This window comes from Diorhabda carinulata, chromosome X (assembly GCF_026250575.1).
Source record: "Diorhabda carinulata isolate Delta chromosome X, icDioCari1.1, whole genome shotgun sequence".
NCBI lineage: Eukaryota > Metazoa > Arthropoda > Insecta > Coleoptera > Chrysomelidae > Diorhabda > Diorhabda carinulata.
The window spans coordinates 29,463,668-29,486,829 of record NC_079472.1 but is presented as its reverse complement, the minus strand read 5'-3'; the positions used below and the strand labels follow the sequence as shown (position 1 = coordinate 29,486,829).

At 32.6% G+C, this 23,162-nt stretch overlaps 2 protein-coding genes across 4 annotated transcripts in view; one reads left to right on the top strand and one right to left on the bottom strand.

The window, feature by feature from the left end:
• The window catches only part of LOC130900878 (putative polypeptide N-acetylgalactosaminyltransferase 9), a 276,483-nt gene extending 272,515 nt beyond the window's left edge, over nucleotides 1-3,968 (top strand). For all 3 annotated transcript variants that reach the window (XM_057811799.1, XM_057811802.1, XM_057811800.1), the window contains 2 exons: nucleotides 3,346-3,456; nucleotides 3,663-3,968. In XM_057811799.1, coding sequence (XP_057667782.1) covers nucleotides 3,346-3,456; nucleotides 3,663-3,932 — 381 coding nt within the window. In that variant the 3' untranslated portion in view covers nucleotides 3,933-3,968. The remainder of the gene's footprint in view (nucleotides 1-3,345; nucleotides 3,457-3,662) is intronic.
• On the bottom strand, nucleotides 1,042-22,004 carry LOC130900879 (uncharacterized). The gene is made up of 12 exons (XM_057811803.1): nucleotides 21,897-22,004; nucleotides 19,064-19,228; nucleotides 18,833-18,954; nucleotides 18,600-18,765; nucleotides 18,203-18,397; nucleotides 16,902-17,060; nucleotides 12,983-13,207; nucleotides 11,266-11,455; nucleotides 10,921-11,057; nucleotides 9,682-9,885; nucleotides 8,944-8,994; nucleotides 1,042-1,277 (listed from the first exon to the last, which is right to left on the bottom strand). The coding sequence occupies exons 1-12, from the start codon at nucleotides 21,960-21,962 to the stop codon at nucleotides 1,242-1,244; spliced, it is 1,716 nt and encodes a 571-aa protein (XP_057667786.1). The 5' UTR covers nucleotides 21,963-22,004; the 3' UTR covers nucleotides 1,042-1,241.
• Between the last annotated feature and the right edge of the window lie 1,158 nt (nucleotides 22,005-23,162).

The following is a 23,162-nucleotide window of genomic DNA, read 5'->3' as shown; positions in this document are numbered from 1 at the left end:
TGCTAATGAGCCTTTTAGCGGAATATTTAAACCGAATATTTAAAATGATTTCAAATTGGAGCATGATGTAATGCTCTTCTCAAGTTTTGAACAGTTCGTAAACGGTGCGGGTGAATTTATTCACACGGTGTATCTTTCGCACTAACACTTTATACACCAAACTATTAACTAATCACTAAACTACGCCCCAACACTTATTACAAACAATTTATCTGAATCACCGTTTGTTTTACTTCTTACTATGCCGATGTGTTCACTATAACATCATAATTTACTGATTGCTATGGCTGCTAGAGCCTCATTTAAATAGTATTATCGCATTTCAACAATTTCGTTTATTGGAAATCACTAGTTTGCCGCAAACAGATAAAGGGACCTTCTTAGAAATTGTTTCATTAAAAACAGTCACAATAAAACGTAAACAGGTAACAAAAAATAGGTAAACAGATCTAGTAAAAGCCCTGCGCATCCGCCAGACTTTAGCATAGGTCACTGTAAGAGGACAAGGTCGACTTCTTGGTCTATGTCAAGTTCGTAACAATACTTTTTCTAAATGTGATAAATATTCTATTGTGAATTCGTCGATATTTCGAATAAACCCGAAAAGAAAACTATAACTTAAATAGAAGGTGTTGATTATTCTATGGCGTGTTTTAAAACTAGTTTCATAAACCACATTAAAGACGCCTAGCAATTGAAATAAAGGTTTTGTGTATTCTGCCGTTCTTCGAAGGAGAAAACAACTACTTTTCTGGCTTATGCCTCAACGAATATTCGTCGAAGCATTAGTCAGGAAAGTAGTTGTTTTCCCTTTTGAAGAACGGCTGAATACATTTTCGAAATTATTTCAGAGGTGAATGGTAGAAATCCTTTATTTATCTTACAAAGTGCTCTATTCGTTTATGTAAGAAGTTTTCAAAAACTGGATATTCAGCTTTAATTAAATTAAAATAATCACTAACAAAAATACAATTATTACATACGTCTTCATGTAAAGCAAAAAGATTGAACATGTAGAGTGTATCGAAAAATGTATGACATTCCCTCGTTGAAACAGAAACTAAACCAATACATTTTAATAGTTTATTTTAGTACTCATATGGTAAAAGTAATATCGTTGTGCCGCCGTTGCCGTTGAAAAAGAGTTGTTTACCCATTTGAAAATGTGTAAGTGACTAAAACTATTATCTGAATGCAAAAAGGTTACTTGGCAAACTCAAATTATAAATAGCACTGGCAAACTATTCTTCTCGCATGCAAATTGATTGTGTGCACTGCTAAAATTAAAACGAATAACAAAATAGTATATTGTTTAACGAGCAAGGGATTATAGTCATTTCCCACGAGTATGATGTGCAAATCATACGAGTGGGAAATTAGCATTCCATGTGAGTTATACACTACAATTTTCTACGGCTTTAATGGATAATAGCGAAATGACATGAACTTCAAATTTAATGTCATTCAAAATTGTCTTTTAGGTACAATAAAAATATCAATTATACATTGAATAACAGAGAAATGGTATTTTCATTGTATTTAATTAATCACAATATTGATGATTACTTTGAACAATGATGATATGTAATGTTTGAAATCTCTGGGCACGGTAATGGTTTGGTTTTGTATTCTTTTCACAACCATACAAATTTAACATTTCATAGGAAACCTGATTTATTGTGCATTGATAACGAAAACTTAAACAGAATGAAGACATTGTTTAATCAGGTATAGAAATGAAATTGAAGACGTACAATTCACCTCATTGATCTATCTCGCAGCATTTGAAATAAAAATAATATGTGCAATGTTGTCGATACACTTTTGAACTTACTATTTTTACTGCGACATATTCGTTTTGAAATGTTTGTAACTCAAATTATGATTTTATTTCTTAAAGTGTCTGACGTGTCAAAGAATTATTTACATACGGCGAGTAAAATTACTCCAGATAAATAAGAAAAAGAATAAAATCTAATACTTAGAGTAAATTGTTTGTCTTCTATCGTTTGAAAACTAGTCCCTCGAAGAGGCCAACTGAGTTCTCAAAAAAGAGAATAGTCATTCATTAATAAATGTGTTATATTCTTTTATAATGTGATTATATTTCTTCAACTTCTCACTTCTTAGACATTTTTATATATTTTTGTTGATGAATTGATATTTTGCATAATTATATTGATCGATAGATCAGAGGTCTGGCTTTTAAATAACGAGACTGGTTTTATTATAAAAATTATTCTACATTCGAATGCTCTCCTTCAATATACTCCCCTCCCTTCGCCACACACCTTTCCATACGTTTTTTCCATTGATCGAAGCAGTGCTGGAAGTCTTCTTTGGTGAGCGCCTTTAGGAGTCCCTTCCAAAGCACTAGAGTGTTATGGGCAGGTGTTTTGTCCTGGTGCAAAATTCACGAGTTGTTCTTACACAACTCCGGCCGTTTTTTACAAACTCGTTCTCGCAGTGTTGCCAAAACTGATAAATAGTAAGTCTGGTTGACATTCTGACCCTCTGGAATCCATTGAGTCATCATGATACCGATCAACATTGCCTTGAATTTTGATCTCTCGGTCATCACTAAAGCGCTTACACCACTCAAAAACGCGTGCACGAGATAAAGAATTGTCCCCATAGACCACTTGCAACAATTTATAGTTTTTTTCAATTTAACGAGAAATTTGAGATTGACATACACGAATACACATGGTTTTCGGAAAGAAAAAAAAACACGTTCGTTTTAAACCGCTACTGCACAAATACTATAATAGTGACGGAAACCTGGTTTTGTGACGTGCAAGAACAAGATATCTAGATATCCAACACACTACTCCTTTTTACCCCACCCGCCTTGGGCACCCTCTAGGCGCGCAGTCTCATTATTTAATAGCCAGACCTCGTATATAACATAAATGTCAAATTAAAAATTTGCTTTAACCACAATAAATAATTTTCCTTTGTTGTCATATATCAAAAATAAATAGCAGCCATCAAATGAATTATTTATAGTTGCATTGGAATTTATAGAATACAATTTACTCAAATTGTCTTTTTTATTATTGACAGCTTTTTCGTTTCTATGACGTGAACCACCTCTTTTTTAATTTTTATAATTAAATGTTTGTTTATATATAAATAAATGATGTGACGATTGATATAATCACCGAAGAAGTCAATGTAAAATCACATTTTCAAAAAAATGAAATAGATCGAAACGTCAAAATTTTGACCTTTTACAAAAACTAATTTTCAATCAGAAGAGACCTGAAAGCAGGACAATTTACCAACAAAAAAATAAATTATCTATTTCACTTACATTTTTCATAGCTGAATATTCCTTTGTAGATAAGAAACTTGGGCGTAGGCGGAAAAACATGTTTAGACTCTCCTGCTAGACGTTCAGACTTGCACAAACCTGCTGGTTTATACCCTTGCCATCGACAAGGAGGAAATCAGGTAAGAAACAACCAAATATTTTATTATAATTATTTCAAAGTAATACATTCCCAGTACAATCCAAGTAAGATATATTCTAAGGTAAAGAATATATTTTCGAGAATGAATAAAAATACTTTGTCTAAAGCTATTGTAAATTGGAATTGCTGCTGAACTTTCTTACGCTCATTTTGGGATAGCAACTTAATATATGTTTAATTTTTTAGTTCTGGATGTACAGTAAAGCAGGAGAAATAAGAAGAGATGAATCCTGTCTAGATTATAGTGGACAGGACGTAATTCTTTATCCGTGCCATGGTAATAAAGGTAATCAATATTGGGATTATGATGAAGAACTGAAACTACTTCGACATGGAAGCAGTGACAAATGTTTAGCCATAAACGAAGCTAAAAATAAACTTACTATGGAGAGGTGCGATTCCAATATTGAAAGACAGCAATGGTCTTTGGAAAATTATGACAGAACAAAATTGTGATTATTTGTTTTACATTATTAAATGATTTGTTGTAAAGCTTCCTATATTCTTTTTTACACTTGTTTCACAAATATTTATTCCTTAAAATGAAATTTCTGGAATCACAATTTCACTCTCTCACGTGCGTTTCGATAACACAGGGTAATTGTAAATGTTGGTGTAATGGAAGTGTAAACAGTGTATTCAGTTCTATTAAAATTGTTTGCTCGACTCTTCATTGTCTCTAAAGTTTGAGAAAAACGAATTTCTTTGAAAATACCTACTAATTCACTTGGCATGAGACAAGTTAAACCAAACATAGATGGACCTTCTACATCTCTTACTAAATAACTTCTCCTCTTAAACAAGCGCAAAATTCGACTGGTGACTCAACTTTTAACCGAACACTGTTATCTAAGACTCTATAACCTTAATTCCCCGACAGGAGACTCTTCCTCGGGAAGTGGTATTCGGGCTTAGTTAATGTATTTAAATAACTGGTTCTTAGATAGGGTGAACAATTAATATAAAATTGGACGCCACCAGCTTTTTAACGAGCAACGTTTAAATGAATAATCCAAATTAATATTTATTGCTAAGAACAATGAAAACAAGTTTCAATAACAAATAAATTTATTGAAATAAATAATAAATTCGCATTAACTGCGTGTCCCAAAGAGCACAACGAATAAAAGAAGTTAAATTTAAAACAACTCAGATTTATACATATTAAATATAACAATAGGGCTTATCTATGGAAATGCAGGATGTTTGTTGGAGTTGAATTGAAATTGATTGTGGTGTACCGGTTGAGCCCTTTAAGTGTGGTTGAAACTACAACTTGGCAGCTATAGGCAACTGCGGGGAAAAAATAAAAAGAGGAAGGAAATTACTGAAGAAGGAATGAGTAGAAAGAATAGATTTGAGTAAAAGAAGCTAACATATAAAAAACTGAAGCTATTTTTTTTTCAATATATCCAAACAGAAATCTGTTCTATTCGTTCTGCTCCCCAAATAAATAGAAAATACAAGTTTATATGAGTCTATTATACAAAATTTGCTTAAAACAAAAGGAAATCTATGAAGATAACTGGAATTTTTTCTCAGCACGGTGAAAAAAGCAAAGAAAAACTTATCAGCAAATATAAAGAATAAAATCAACACAAATTTACTAAAATTTACTTTAATTTAGTCAAATGTAGATAGGTAAAGGAAGAATTCGAATACATTCCGAGGCTTCATTGAATTTTTCGAAAGAAGAGGAAAGTAGGATGGTATGTTACAACACATTTTCCACACTAAAAGCATCACGGACCCCGATTGCCGCTGGTGCATGGAGGAGAAAGAAACTGCAGACCTCGTCATCCGTGAGTGCCCAGTATTCACACATGCGAGGTTCAAACACTCAAAAAGCCTCACAGTTTACCTAGTGACATCAAAAGATTCAAGACAAAGTGCCTGAATGGGTTTTCGGCCTTTGGTAATTTCAAATTGGGCATAACGGGCCTATCAGAAGGCCCATGTGCTCAACGCCTATTGACTGCCCACAATCCAATTATGAACTATACTTACTAATATAATATAATAATTTTATAAAAGTTATCATATCATGTTGAATTCTGCTGAATTCCAAAACTCTCTGAATAGCCCCGCATATCCTAAATCCCTCATATTGTTTGAAATAATACCACAATCCATTTTCTTAACTATGTGATGAATGATATATCTGTTCAAGAAAATCTATTTTTTCTTAAAACAAAAAATGTTCAAAAAGTTTCTAGAACGTTCTTTACAGGATGGTAATTAACAATATATTCAATCATCTGAATTCCAAAGCTCTCCTCATATTCTAAATAGCACTCATATTTTAATTCTCTCAAATTGTTAGAATTTGAACCGGACCAAATACCATTATCTTAAGTATGTGATAAAAAATAGCATATACATTCAAATAAATTTAATTTTACTCAATAAACAAATTTTCTAAATTTTTATAAGGTTCTGCATATAGGATGGTATATACCAATACACAAAAAGGCGATACAGAGAACTGTAAAAACTATAGAGATATAACACTTCTTAACATTACATACAAAATACTAGCCAATTTAATAAATAAACTGAAATCATACACAGAAAGCTGGGAAACTACCAAAATGGGTACAGACCAGGACGATCCATAATTACCGCAATCCACACTATAGACCAAATAGTCTAAAAAACATGAGAGCTCAATAGAAAGTTACACATTCTTTCTAGGTTTTAAAAGCGCGTTTTACTTAATAAATAGACAAAAAATGATAGGAGATTTAGAAACAATAAAGGTACCCATAAAATTAAAAATATTAAAAGAAATTATATTTCAAAACACGATAGCTCAAGTAAAATATCAAAATAAACAAAGGAGTTAAACAAGGCAACTTGATCTCTCCAACCCTTCTTCAATATGATTTTAGGAAAGCAGCAAAATTAAATAATAAAAATATTGTAACTGTTATAAAAACTCTGCTGGTATATCTTAGGTTTCTTGAAGCATTACAGAAGCACGTTTTCTTTTTGCATATATTTTATTGATAAAACAAAAACACGTGTACTTGGTTACACCCACACTGACAGTTGACAACATACACAGCAAGGTGTTGCCAATTTGATAAAGATAAAAGTACTCACGAATCAAATAAAAGCTATAGCATACGCAGACGATGTAACAATATTGGGTTATACATGAGAAGAACTAATGAAGGCAATCAACAAACTGGAAATAGCATCAAAAAAGGTCGATCTAGAAATAAACCAAGAAAACACCAAATACATGAAGATAACAAGACAAAACGAAAGAGGAATAGGAGACAGAAATACGTATTTGAAACTGTATGGATACCACTAAGGTCAAGAGGCAGAGGCAGACCACGAAATACCTGGAGAAACCAAATTGAGGAATATATTAGAATCCTAGAAATATTAGATTGGGAATGAAAGCAGAAAATCCATGCAAATGCAGAAACAGAAAAGAATGGAGAAAGCTGACAAACGAAACCAGGACCAACAAAAAACTATAATATAAAGAACAAGAGGAGTAATCCACCCTAATAAAGGGATTTGATAATGATAAAGAATGGTAAGTAACTTTATATTTGATTATAAAAATATTCAATTTTCCACCATTGTTGCCTAATAAGAATAAGTAGGAGTAGCATACGATGGCCAACAAACTTTTGGAAAGCCCTTTTCCCAAGATATATTCATTTTATAAAGATCCTATTTAAAAAAAAAAAGAATTTGATATTCTTTGTGATTCACCTTATCTTCTATAGAAATTAAGCCTTTTCGCTCTTTACTTTGCTGAAGTTTTCTGTTAATGGTTACAAGTTAATATCCCATTTTTAATTTCGCTGCGGTCGAGGTCATCAACGAAATAATTGGACAATGTACAGTATATTCTCATTATATATGTTGGACTTAAAATAATAATTGATATAATTATAATAAGCCAGATATACGAAAAAATCTTGTCAATTATGAGCATTGGATCACTGGAAAGGTGTTTAAATTCTTACATAGTAAGCAAGTTTCAAACCCAACAAGCTCCCATCCCCCTGGCCAACAAATGAACAGTTACATATAACGTAGAGATACGGCTTGGAGAAGACGGTTTCCACGCATTTTTAACACATCTTTGTGGTCTTATCTTCGATGTGGTAACGGAAATGGACTCACTACAAAGAAGGCGATTTAATCTTGATCTAGGAAGTAGACAAATCGAAGTGAACCACCGTCCAGTCATAAAAAAAGAAGAATAAACGAAGCCCGTACCATACTTCACCATAGGGTTCACCTAGATTAGACCACCTCTAATCCTCAACTCTTTAAGTTAAGCATAGAATCCGTATTTCAAATCCTGAACAAATAAAGCAACTCAACCGTTCTTCGGATACAACAAATAATAAACGAGGAAGTAGATACGATGTTGATGGAAAGTATTAAAGAGAGTAATCATCGTCCATAAGAAGGATGACAAGCCTAGGTTCTGAATAGACTTCCAGAAAGTGAGCTCCGTCTCTGTGAAGGATGCAATTTCATTATTCTTTGTCAACACACCTCTAGATAAGCTCAGAAGAGCTAAATATATATCCAACATTGACCCGTTGTTTATGATACGAAGTATGTTGTTATTACAAGAAAAAACTCAATACAGAAAGACTAGTTGACAGGTAATTGTGTTCTTCTAGAATACAAATTATCTCCCTACCCAAAAATCACGTTGCTTAAAAATTTTATTTCAAACTATGAATTTTGAAAATGTGTCAAAGACACATATACATCAGAAACTGAAACCCAGTCGACTTCAAGAGGGGACAACTCTTACATAGTCGGGTATAATGAATTTTTTATGATACATGTGGGTATTCATTCTGGTTTAAAATAAGATTTTCATAGCACAAAGAGATTTATAAACATCTTTAGTAAAAATATTTATATTAAATTAACGGTAATTATCTAGATTAGCTTACACCCCTTCGATTTCGTTAAAATTTTAGTATGTTATAAAGAAAGTTACGCTGAACAAGAATATGTATATATAGGGCGCGGAAATCATCCCTTCAGGTACTTTTTTGCGTTTAAAGATTCAAATAATCGTAATAATTTTTCATCCAAAAAAAACCATGGAAGAATTTTCGATAACAGCAACCCCTGCTTGTGTTAAGATTTCATTTTGTAGAAAAGTATGCAGGTTAGGTTAGGTTTCTACGATTAATTTAAATATTACAATCACTGAGAAATCATTACAATTATTTGATTCTTTAAACGGAAAAACGTACTTGAAGGGATGATCTCATATAACATACTACTAAAATTTTAACGAAATCGGAGGGGTGTAACTTAATCTAGATAATTACCAAATTAACAGTTATCAAATATTGTGATTAGTTGATTCATCATTTCAGATATGACAATTTGAAAAGTTTGTAGAATGAAATCGTCATTAAGAATGTTTTATTTTATATAAAATTGTTCGCAGCTTTTCATTTACCGTTCTAGCGCTTAGCTTTTTTTCTAATAGATTGAAGTCTGCCGTCTCTATCTAAAAAAAATTATAATAATGATATAATAATTCCGCTGTACAAAAGATGAAATAATATTCAAAAGAGAGATGCCTGATCTATGGTTAACTTATGGTAACATATAACAGAGCGTATTAGTCTTAATCAAGTATTCGTACAGATCACATCGTGTAAAAATACATTTAACGTTCAGTTTTCAACTTAAAATAGGTCCATTGTACAGTTTCAATATGGTTTAGTACAAGTGCAATAATTAATAAAGATTCCGCTCTCTTTGCAATAGGAACAAATATGAAAAAAGCTGCCCGAAAGCTGCAATGAGCTACCAATCGATTTAACAAATAGAAATCCAACTAAATATCCAGAAATTACTCTAGATGCTAACCTGAAATGAAAGGAACATGTGAAAGAGAAAAATAAAAAACTAGATGTAAAATTCAGAAAAACCTATAGGATTATAAGTAGAAAATGTCAGCAGATAATAAATTGCTTATTTAGAAGCAAATTTTAAAACCCATAGCAATTTCAAGGTACCAACAGTGATCAAGCAATATGCCCAAAAGTACCAAAGCGACCTAAACAGAAGACTGGGTGACACCAATGGATGATAACTTAGTTTTAAGGAACGTATATATAATTTAGGATAAAACAAAATAGATGATTGGTGGTAATATAACTTAAAAAAACGTTTAGATACTACTACTTACCTCATGACAAGGATCTTCTTTTTTGCTGGGCAACTGTCTGCAAAATTCTGGAGCTAATATACGCTCGCACAAAGCAAAAATACCACAGCAAATTTTAAATACAAATACGTCTTTGTCTTCCCAATTAATTAAATCCTTGTAATAATTGAAATGTTCATCTTTCAAAGGTTTTCCCATAATCAGATCCAGACAAGATCTCATATTCTAGAACAATAATTGATGGAAAAAATAGAAATTACTTATACAGTTGAACAACGTAAATCCAGACTTCTAAAACATGGAATATCTATAATCCGGACTAATTAGTTCGTATCGTAATTTTTAGCTTTTGTATTTGATACTAGATAGCGACACCATATGATCTAAAATTCGGAAAAATCATCTGGAATCAATCATCTGGAACCAGTCCTTTCCCAGCGATTCTGTATTTACGATGTTGTACTGTATAATAACAATTGGTAAGTTTGCTTATACGGTTATTTTTTCAGTACTGAAATTAGGAACAGGTTTTACTTACTTAGACTTTGAATGAGTTAAATAGATATTTCATAAACAAGTATTTGAAATCGTTTTACGAAAATGTCCTTTTTCAAACTGAGATGTAGTAATTACATCCAAAATTCTGACAAATATCTTTGTGAAACATTGATTTATTTGACAAACTACTATATTTTGCAAAATTCATTTTCAATATCATGTAAAAGTGGATAAACTTTTATGATCTATCAAATTTCATCTTAGTATTGTAACGAATAAGCTCGCGAAATGGGTCGTTAAACCGGCCCTGTCCAGCTACAATGAAATTTTAAAATTCGGTGAATTCGCTGGCGCATTTCATCTGTTTTTTTATAAATGGCGGACGCGCATTTGATGAACTTTTTATTATAGGAGGCGGTTTATTTAAACTATTTCTTTTAAATAACTTCTTTTGTTTTTTTTTGTTAACTTTGTAGAATTTTATCCAGGTATATAAATGATTTGTGTAGACACAGTTGAGTTAGTTTTAAATAAATAGTCGTAGCGAAAAGTATAAATTAGTAAAAGTAATCACAAAAATTCTTTAAGTGATATTTATAAGTAAATTATTATAAGTTAAGTGTATTGTATAGTGTGTAAATAAATTAAGAACGTAAGAGACAGTGTTTATTAATTTACCCCACGAAAAAGGTTAGAGTATCTATCCAACTAATAAAAAACTCAGTTTCTCAATAATTGTGGCAATAATTGCAATTCATTTACCTTACAATGTAGTCGTCTATCATATTCAGTTTCATCCTCAATTTCTATTTTGTATTTTTCAAAGATGCAATTATATAAAAGTTTTCTTGCCGAAGTAATTCGTACGTTATCTTTAACATAATCTATAGGTGTCATAGCTGAAATTGAATATCTATCGTCATCTATTATTCAACAAAATCTCACAAAGACTGATTATATTTCTGCACACACTGACATTTTAGGCTTCAATAATTGCATGCTACTACTAATGATTAAGGTTCAGTTATAGTCCGGTGGAATGTGATTGCCAGTTTAAAGATGTGAATTTTTTTCCATTTTTTTTATCTGATACATTTATTTACTTACTGTTGAATGTTCGACTATCCATTGGTAATTCAAATATAGCACTAGACCTTGTAAATGTTCTAGGAAGAGAAATCCAGAGATCTACATTGACAGGCGGCACTTTCAACTCTTTTTGTAATAAAGCCAATTCATCACAAACTACTTTACCTTTTGTAACTGTTTTCAAAGCTTCTTCTAATGCAATTTTTTTCTAAAATTATGATATAAATTATATTACAACATGATTATTCCTATAATGCAGTATGACAGATCGAGGCAAGATATACGAATCTATAATAAGTTAATCAACAGCAATTGAAATTTTGAATACTTGCAGATTTCTGTTCCACAACGAAACTAGTTAACTTGTCCTCTGTATTAGCTTGTACCATCCAGAAAAACTCTTATCACCTCATCTGCTTCCCATCTTCGTTTATTATCGTTATCTTTGATATAGTATCGAATGCTTGTTGTCTGTTTCTAATATCTTATAATGTTTATGTTCTATATTTTTTATTCTCCCTCCGCGTCAAACCACCAGTCCCAGGGGACCGGTAATGCACAGTTGCAGGGCTTATATATTTCAAAAACGCAGTAAACCTATTAAACTATTGCGATTTAGAAATCTGATAAGATATTATGGTGCGTCCGTGTATAAACTTTTGATTGTGCTCATTTAAATTAAATTATCATTAACTAGTTGACACAGCTTTATAGCTCGATATTATATATGCAGACATTGGAATTATTAGTGTCTTGTACAATAATAATAAATGTCAAGAGCAATAATTGTGTCTTCGTGGGCTCAGGATAACAGTGTCGTCTGCAAAAACAAGAGGTCCACAATACGAGGAGCTGAAATGGCATCATTGAGACAGCTATCAAGCCAATGAGGAAACTGCCGCAACACTGAATTTGCCATCGAAATATGAATTTTTAAGAGGAAATCTGAGCGCTACGATCTGATATGTGATATGAGATAAGTGCTCGATTAAAACAACTGTGTTTTGCTGGTAAAGCAAGTTTAAAATATGCATATCTCTTGGTAATGTAGCACGTGCTGGTAGGCCCTCTTCTTCAGTTACTAGAACATTGAGAAAGAGACGTATGATCGAAGAAGATGCAAGATGCACCTATCTAGCGATTAAGTCAACTCTTGGTGTTAGATCCGCAGCAGTAAATTCAATTCTACATGATCATTATGATGTAAAAAAATTGTCACATACACCAACGTTAAAAATTTTAGATAATAGTTGGTATCGTATTAATTTCTTAGGTAATGAAAAGTACATCCACATTATTGGCCTGATTCGGCCATGTATGATTTCTGATTATTTTTTAACCCAAAGAAATCATTAGTTGTTCGATGTTTGACGACAGAGGATGAGATAGATGAAGCAATTCATCAACTTTTTGAAATAATTTCAAACTTTTGAGATTAGTAAGCAACAACTGCAAACATGCACTAATGTAGATGTTGAAAATAAATAAAATCAGTTTCCCGTAAAGAAAAGTACTTTTCTTGCATCTCAAAATATAAACATCTTACTTTACATAAGACATAAACACAGAAATAATTATAAGCTTTAACTTTTTTATTCATTAGTAGATTTACATACGTTTTTAGTTACGTAGACGTAGGTAAGCAAACTCAGACATACTAACTCAAATTACGGGTGTACTTGTGTTATAATATCGGGTCTATTTTGAAAAAACATCCTATGATCTTCTTAATTACCTTATAATCCAATTCAGAATCCACAATAGTTTCGTTTAATTCCCTCCTTAGTTGTTTCAAAATCTCTTTGCTCAAAAATGAATTTATTTCTAAACTTGTTGATTTTTTAAGGGGACTTTTAATCTGTTTTATTTCTTCGTATGACATTTCTAGGGGTGAGACTCCTTCCGGAGCTAATGAATGCCTCGCACTGGGATTATGAGAATCAGGACCTATAGTTGCAACCTAAAAATATCTGAACGCGTTAACACTGAAACTACACAACCCACTACATTTGTTTCCTCAAAAAGATCTCAAAGTAACATTTTTTATTACTGAAGGGATTCAAATTACGTTGTTAGAATAACTGGATACAATAATATCACTAACTAATTTTATTTTAGTTAAAATACGAGGATATATTGAAAAATTCTTAGCTTACTATAGAACCAAACAAAATTTCAATGTCGAAATATTTTATTACTCAACATATTCTCCTCTTAATTGGATACATTTATTACAGCGAAACCTGCAACGTCTCTAGACCTTCTTCTCGCTCTTCAAATCAGATATCCCCAGCTTTTATTACCTCCTCGTTGGAAGAAAATGTACGACCTTTTCAACTTTTTTTCAGTTGAGGAAAGAGATGATAGTCTGACGGAGCCAAATCTGGTGAATAAGGGGGTGTCGTAGTAATTCAAACTCTAAATCACGAATTTTTTGCATGAAAACATGAGATTTGTGCGCAGGGGCGTTGTCTTGCAAAAACAAAACACCTTTGGATAGCTTTCCCCGTCTTTTCTCTTTAATTTTTCCGTAGCCTGATCAGTAATGTCGAATAGTAATCTCCAGATCTTGAAGGTCTTGAAGGTCTTGGAAAACCAAAGTGTCGCCACTCCATCGATTGTTGCTTTGTTTCTGGATCGTAGAAATGTACCCAAGTCTCATCTATAGTAACAATTCGGTTTAAGAAGTCTACATCGTTTTCAAATCGAGCACAGATCGAACTCGATGCTTCTACCCTTGCACGCTTTTGGTCAACATTCAAACATTTGGGGATCCATTTTGCAGCAATTTGTCCAAGTTGACGTGAACTATAGGATGAACGCGTTCGTATGAAATATTCAGTGCTTCAGATATCCGTTTTATCCCAATTCGAGGGTCTGATAATATCATGTCATGAACTGCATCGATATATTCGGGGACTGACACAGAAACTGGCCTTCCAGATCGGTCATCATCTTCAATGGAAAATTTACCTTTTTTGAAGCTTGCAGTCCAATTTTTTACGGTCGCATACGAAGGACATTGATCACCAAGGGTATTAAGCATATCTTCGTAAATCTGCTTACCTCTAAACTCTTTTAAATACAGGTACTTGTTGATGGCTCGATACTCCAATTTGTCGATTTTCACAATTTCGGTGGACATCTTTTTTCTTTTAATTTATTGCGTAACTCTGGTTTACTTTTTTGACGTCAAACTTTACACTGACACTTCTAATAAGTTATTGTTCGTTGCTATGGTAACGCAATATTTTGTTTATCTATGCTAACTAGATATCAATATATCCTTATAGTAAAAATGCTTATTGATTTGGATGGTGGCGACATGTCGAACGGTGTATTCTGTTAAGTCGCGTTATATACAAAAAGTATAATTGTTTTGTACTTGTTGGCTACATGGATAGATTAAGAAGATTGATTGCAACAACTTTGAGTACGTAAATACTTTGGTGATGAGTGTATATGAATTATTTTATTACAAAATAAGAAAGTTCGGGAACTTTCTTTGAGATTCATTGTAAATAGGGATAATAGAGAGGAATAAGAGGCATAAGAGATAGTTTACTGCAAAATTTTCTATACAAATGCCTATAGTGAGAAATTTCCAAAAATTGATTCACAAAGGGTTTGAGAAGATTGAGAAGATCAACTGAAACATTATTGTGGTTAAAACAGATATTTTGATAAAGACCGCAACAGGTAGAATCACATTTTTGTTAGTTTTATTTAATTATTTTCTCAATAATGCACAAAATTTCTTTCGTTTCGGCCTCTCTACGGCTATACAGGAATGAAATGTAAAAACCCAAGCACGTTACATGCTTCCTGTGAGCAGATATCGCTGCTACAGACAACGGACGAACGGACAAAACGCTATTAATGGCGCATTTTTTGTAAAAAAAAGGGTCAGGCACTTTCACAAAGAATTAGTAAGAGATAATACATTTTCAAAACGAATAAAGAAGACTATAATTCCAAGTAATTAATTCCGATTAAAGTCTACATAAAAAAAGAAAAATGATATTAAATAGACATAAGCTGGTACAACATCAGTAAGGGAAGAAGAAAAATGTATCCGGAAGGAAAAAAGTCAATCAAAATCTTATAAGTAAAATTGGTATAACAAATTGATGCTTCTGAGCAGGAGCAAGATATCTTTAGAATGAAAAAGAAATATTTCATAAACAAATACTGAATTTTTATCTACCTTATCTATGCATATGTTCATTGATTTTCACAATAAACTTATTCATAGTATAAAAATCTATAATGCTTAACGAAATACTACGTAAGGAGGATAAAAAACGAACTTAAACGCTATTGTGATTATTGACATAATAACTGAAATCAATATTTGAATGAGAGCCACGGGTAGATCTAGGATGGAGATCATAAATAATATCAGAATAATCTAAACATACAATAATGGAAGATATCAGAAATAGACAAAAGGTCTGATTTAGACATATGCAAAGATGAATCAGCGAATGGAAACCAGGGAAAAAAAAAGTTCGGGGAAGAGGATGGATAAACGAAATAAATGAACCAAGGATATGGGCTTAAGATGCTATCACACTAATAAAGAAAGCTGGATAAGAAACATCGGAAGACGTAGGACGTTGAAAAACTGATTTAGACATAAAAAATACGGTGATTATATTTTAAAGGCAGCGATTATGGTCATTGTTTTCGTCGATTGTGAAAATTTGCGAAACGATGTGCGAAAAAAGAAACTGGAACATGGAACAAGGGATTTCTTCTTCGTCGGAATAACGAACCATGCTACAAGTCGTTGTATATTCGCGAGTTTTTGGTCCCTAAAAGACTTTCACTTTATTTTACTCACCATATTAAATACTATACAACTTTTGGCTCGACTCGAACATATAAAAGCAGATTCCGAAAAAAATACGTATTCGATGTTGGAATAAGTGGATTGCTAGGCAACGTTAGCAGTTTGGAGACGATTAGAGGATTGATCTAAATTTCCTATAACCTATTTCCTTTTAATAAAATCATTCATCATAATTTTTACCAAACCTCATTAAAGCATTAGCCCATAGAATATAGAAATGTGAAAGGTCCCTGACAATGCTTAACGATCAGCGGAATCCAAAGAACAATAAATAATATTCACATGGCCAGCGGATTCCAAAACACGGATCAAAAAATTATAAGTTCAATGTAATTAATAAAGATTTATTAATTGTTTCATTGCCATCGGTTTAATAGAACCTAAACTAATAGAGTAGTGATTTGCTACTTTCTGTATAAATTTAAAAGTCTTTTATTGTGAATGAATTATTGTTAAAAGTTAAAAAAGTGTCTCGAAGAACGTTTCTATATTAATAAAAGAAATTAATAAAACTTCTTGATCTTAATAGAAGCGAAGTGCTTGCGAACAATGGTTGAAATAAGTAGAAAGAGATAAAAGTAGTGTGACTTCTTGGACCAGGCTTCCACTTACTGGCGCCAGCAATAGGACTATGATATCATCTAGGAGGACAATTTTTATATACTATAATACATTGTTATCGATATAAAATTTACTCAAATATTATTTTTAATAGCCAAATTATTTCTCAATTTTCTCAGTTTTCTTTCCAGCTTCCACAAAAAATGAAATATTTGACAAATAGCTGAAATATACCTACTTGTGTTTCGGGATCAAGTGAAGCTTGAAAAGTCGGAGGACCTCTGGATGTATCCCTTCCCTTTTTTCGTCTTCTTTTTCCACGTCTTTTAATGAAATCTTCATCGTCATCATCTTCTTCCTCTTGAACTTCGGTCTGATCGTTTTGTTTGCTGCTAGTCTATAGTCGATAGATTTATAATGTAGTCAATTTGATGTATTGATAATTACAGTCTCAAAAAACAGTTTATTTTCATTAATTAAGTCTTTGACACTTAAAATATGAGAACCACTGAGGGTCATTAGATAAGATACCATGGCACTTGTGAATAGAAACTCTTTGGAGCGTTTCTCGCGGATGAACCGCGCGCTGTAAGAATTTTACAAATATAGTTATTCAACAATTGGAGCACGTGAAATGGTCTGCATTATTCGAGGCTAGACTTTTTTAATCAATCAGAAGTTACTCTATGGGTTGTGTTGTCGGAGCGAGAGTTTTTCAGTAACCTCAAAGGTTAATTCGCCTTTTATGTAACATCAATGCTGCGCACCGAGCCGCAACTTCACGTTAATCTTGCTGTCGATTCACCCTTAACATCTTGTGTTTCTAGAAAACGACCTCAAACGTTAATAGCATTAGTAGTTGTTGGAGGTGAGTTTTTTCCTTTTCATGACAAAACTATAAAAAAAATGGCCCCGATTTTGAATGAGGAGAAACAAATCGCCCAAAAACCTAAATACTTTGACCCTATAGTTTCAAACAACTTCCGTCTAGTTCCAACATAAAAGTCTGATATCTTGTAGACAATACATACACTAAAATAACATAAAATTAAAATAAAATTGGCTTGATAATATTACCAAACGTTAAGTTAAAAATACTGTTTATAAGAATCTTGACGCGGCGTGATGTATATGTGAACATTAACATGAAAACCCTCATTTAAAAATATTTTCAAGGGATCAGTAACATAACGTTAACATTCCTTATTTAGGTGAACCGACAACTTCATTTTTTAACAGAGTGGTGCCTCATTGGCATACCGAAGGTCGCGATTGTATCCGCCCGTTGGACTGTGGGAATTCATAAAGAATCGTAAGTAACCGTTTCTATTAATACTGAAACAATCATTACTCGAAAAATACCCATTAAGGTTTGGAATGGTACTCAAATTGATCACTTGCAGGCTCGTATCGGAAACTATTGAGTTGCTTTTTGGTATAACTGCAAGTTTAGTGTTAAAATCATTCTATTCATTTTGAAGCACCCGGTATATTGAAAAGCAAACAAAATACCTAAAGTTTTAGTTCTAAATGACTCACATTATCCAATTTATCAGCTTTTTTTACACTGTTAGGTCTTCTAGAATTAGAATGTTTATTAGAAACAGCCATTAACTTCTGCGATTCGACATGTTTTTCATCATCTAGGCTAGCAGATCTACTGAGGGCTTGTTGAATACGAATTAATGGAGGTTCTTGATAAAATGGCGAGCTACCGTAAATTGATAAGTGATCCTAAAATCAATATTACCTCACTCTATACTTAATGATTATTATTCTGAATAGAAATGATTAAAAAATGATTATAGCAATGAATTCAAATTTCTTCATTTACTTGGCGAAACATTCTAAATTCAAAATAACAATTAAAGTATCAAATTGTATTTTCTCTTAGAAAAAATAAACGAGTTATTTAGAAAAGGAATAATAATTCTACCTGGCTATGACTTCTTCGTAAATCGAGCACAAGTCGAGTTTTTTCCTTTACTTGGGAGCTCGGTAAAGGATCAGGTGTGATACATCTCCTTGATGTTGATAATCTTGTTATACCACTAATCAATGTTGGTGCAGGAGTTTGTGGCCTAGAATCTGTGTCTGTGTATCTATATGAGGAGTATAAATAATAAAATCACCATCATGATTTGTAAAAAATAAATAATATATACATACCTTCGAAATAGTTCTTCTGGCACACTTTCCACTTGAGGAATGTAAATATTTGTAGGAGTCAATTGTTCTCCTCCTATATTTAACTCGAAATTTGATTTAGTGGCATTTTTAATATCCAAATTCTATAATTAATAGTTTCATTGAAATTATAGAGAGCTAAAATTATCAATTTTCATAATAACATTTTGAATATAGAAGAAAACCATGCTACATATTGAATCGTTAGCTCACCACGCTATCTTTAGCTTCTTGCAACAATTCTTTAGCTTCTACATCAGTGGGGTGGTTACAAAGAAGAGAACAATTAGATGGAAAAGGATTATATAATCCAGCATATGGTTTCATTATAAATGGAGCTGGTGTAGCTATAGTTATCATTTGAATAGAATGAGTCTCCTGGAACAAAGTTATAAATTCATTCCTAAAAAATTCAATGAATGCCGAGTACGAATTCATGATTTTTATGCAGAGTAATGACGCATGAAATTCCCAGAGATACCTACTCGATGGAAATGAAAATATTTAAAGCCATTTACAGCTATACCGGAAGTTGACTGAAAATTCTTTATTATAAGCACTCTGGGTACGGTCCAAGTAACGAGTATTGTTAAACCTTCTTTACCTTTCTATTTGGTTTCACTCAAAGCACGTAGTCGTCACTATTTATGATCACGACGAGCCTTCTTTGTATTATTGGTTTGCGAATTTCCATCAAAACATGGTATAAATTCATTCATAAATCCGTGTTGCATTAAATTTCGTTACAGTACATGCGAAAAATGTATTGCAAACTGCACTTTATCAAATAATCATCATATTTTAGCGCTCAAGATGTCCCTTTCACCTCTCAATTTCAATATCATGTTTACATACGAAAATAAATGAAAATAATCGAAATAATCGAAATAATCGAAAATAAAAGTCGACAAAAGAATTTTTCTGTAGTAACACAGAATTAATAGCATATTGTGACAAAATGGACCTATACAAATACGAAAATATGGAAAAAATAATTGTAAGGTTTTTATGTTAGATTGATGGAACCATATTCATTGTTGAAATATCTAATATTTATTTAAAAAATAATTTCACATTTTTTACGTGATATTACACATATTAAACATGCCTCTTATATTTTAAAAACAAAAACTTTGAATAAAATCACTTTAAATATCAATTAGCTCTACTTTTTCTTTTATGGGGGGTTGCACTTTCCATTGTTCTAATCTTGATGAAACCTTTCAGCCTGCTCATCACTGACATCTCCCAAATTTTTTGGGGAAAAATATCAAATATGGAGAAAATGAATTTTTAATGACATTCGAGCACTAAGGGATTTGTAGACGTCTAGAAGTTCATCAACTAACTGTTGGTAGTTTGGATCCATATTGTTGCCCTAAAATTCCCTCACCACACTAATAAATGCCTTCCATGCTCTAAGTTCCTGTCTGGTGAGCTTTTTTGTAAAATTGTAATAGTCCAGCAATTTTCTTATTTGTTGCCAATAAAAATACCCTCCTTTAATTTGGCATCACTCAAATGGAGAAAGACTTCTCTAAGGTATTTGCATCCTTCATCCTCGTTATTCATAGCCTTTACAAAGTTTCTCATCAATCCAAGTTTAATGTGAAGATGAGGAGAAGGACATTTTTGGGATCTACAAGGGGTATAAACTTAACATTTTGAGATTCCAGTTGAAACTCACCTCTTGCGTGCCAATTTTTACATAGTGTTGATCTACTGCCCGACTGTCCCATAGACAAAGAAAAAAGCAATGTTTCGTAAACCCTCCCTAAAGTCCCATTAAAATTCCAATCACCTTCAGGTCCCCACTTGTTGTAGCTAATTTTGTGTAAAAGCAAGCACAGAATGAGCAGCTGGTATAGTTTTAAATTTCCATTGTGTAATAACACTGCTTCTAAACTGTATTCAGACGAGTGAGCGTACACGCACACAACGAATTTTCCATACTGTAGAATGCAGAAAGTGTAGCATTTCTTTTTCTAAAGGTCTCTAATTTTCGTCTCTTTGGCTAACAAGTTCCATTCCTTAAAACGGGAAGGAGGAAGTTAAGATTGTTGCTTTGATAACCCCAAATCACGTGCTAAATCATTCAACTCACTTTGAACAATCAAATGTGGCTCGCCGGAACTGGTACTTGGCGTAAAAATAGGGTCGGTGCATTGTTCTTCGGAGCTTTCTGATGATACGTTGTCTCCAGTATCTTCTAAAACAATATTTTGCGAATCTAAAGGCGTAATCAGTACTGGTAAATCTTCGTTATGGGGAACAAATCATATAGCAGACGGTATATTTAGATACTGGATCTTGTGTTTTCCTTTCTTAGAATAACCTTCAGTCTTTGTTAGACAAAAATTGCAGTCAAAATGGTTAGTAGGTTCCCGCCATACCATTGGAATTGCAAAAAGCATGCTTGTTTACTTCCCATTCATCCACTGCACCAATAACACGTTACAACTAATACAGCACGCGTGGGGGGATCACTGTTTGTCTTGGTCTCCAATTAAAGTACCAAAATATTTGAAATAGGCTTTTTTCATATTTTCGCCTTGCTTGCGATTTCACCATAAATTCTCCACAAATAAAGCAAAATTTGTCAGGAGAAGGTTTGCAACTGCGCCGCGTTTGACTCGGCATTTTCGTCTTTATAATCACTTTTTGCAATATGAACAGAGAAACACTTACTATGAAACTCAACAGAATTCTAATTTTTCATGTTTATTGTTCTGAATAATACAGTTCAGGTATTTTTTCGGCCATAAAATTTACCGATATTAACCGCCCCTTTATAAAATTACCTACCTGTTAATGTGAACAGGGATAATTAAGCTATTGAAAAATGGTACGTGTTAGGGCTTAATAAATATTTTTTCTATTATTGGACGGGTATTTCCATTTTAAAAATAAAGGTCTCGCCTGTGTTACGAAAATCTTGTCGGCCAGTATAATCATCACCTTAAGAAGTGGATGAATAGTTATATGGAACAAAATATGTGTAAATATGTGGAAAAAATAATAATACGAAAAGAAGCAAATTTCCTACCTCTTGAAATCGTCTAATCTTCTTAGTTGGACTAGGTATAAGACCAGTTTTACTAGATATCTTCATGATTATCACTAAATAGTTTTAAAATAAAAATTTTGAGCTGTATCGATACTATACACACATGTATATCTTAATTATTGATCAAACATTGTGGAATTTTTTCTCTCAATACGTTATACGAATTCTGAAAAGAGTCGACGTTAACTGTGTGAAAGAGCTATTTCATAATGACCGCTTATTTATACTATAATTCATGAAAAGAAATTGAAAATATGATTTTTGCTATCAACTTACTTCGAGAGACATACAAAATATCAAATGATATGTCATGTAGGTCGTCGCGAGGAAAAGAACAGGAAATTAAGCAGAACGTTTTGGTTTGGAATCTACTGCTTTAAGTGGCTTCTAAAGAATTCTAGAACCTACATCAGTCTTTTCAACGCCGACGTTTAATAGAGTTAATGTTTATGTGCGTTGTTGGTAATGTGAGAATCCGAGTAAAAATATCAACGAGTGATCGACAGTAGTTATTGTACACCTTTTGTGGTAAACTTTCAAATTTCTTTTCGTTCTAAAATTTTGGAAGCTGTAGATTGACTTCTTTCAAGACGTTACACAATGTCTTTGTATGTAGAGGAAGGTTTAGTCATTTGATCTCTAGAAAGACTTGATCCCTATTTCGTGAATATTGGTAGCACTGGAGACTGGTACTTTCAGTTCATTGGTTAACGACACTTGGGCTTGCTACAAACAAATTACGGAACTTTGCAAGAATTTTTATGTTTTGTGTTTTCAAAAAATTACAGCAGGTAAATGACTTATTTAAAAATCAAATTCTTTTTCGGGAGACTTGATTTCATTTTGTAAGAGACATTTGATCTTGGGATCATATATCTTTTACTGTTGTTTTATTTATAAAATAATACCGTTTTTATTATACCCAATGTACTTCTGTTTTAATTGAAATGCTTATAAATAAAAACAAAAGACGGCATCAAACAGCGAGTAATTATTCTTCACAGGTTTCTTAGGCGTGAAAAATAAATATTATCTGGGCTCAAAAAAGTAGAGATCTTCTGCTTCTGGAGAAGGAAATCTGGTGATGTCCTCCAGGCATCCTAAATTTATCGCTGCCGAATTTTTTCCGAGTTTGCCTACGAGTTTGCAATCGCAAATAAAAAAACTCCTGCTTAATGAGAGAACAGCAACATAACAGGTTGTGAGTGAGTCTGAAGTTTTATGCACAGAAATAAGTTATCTCTA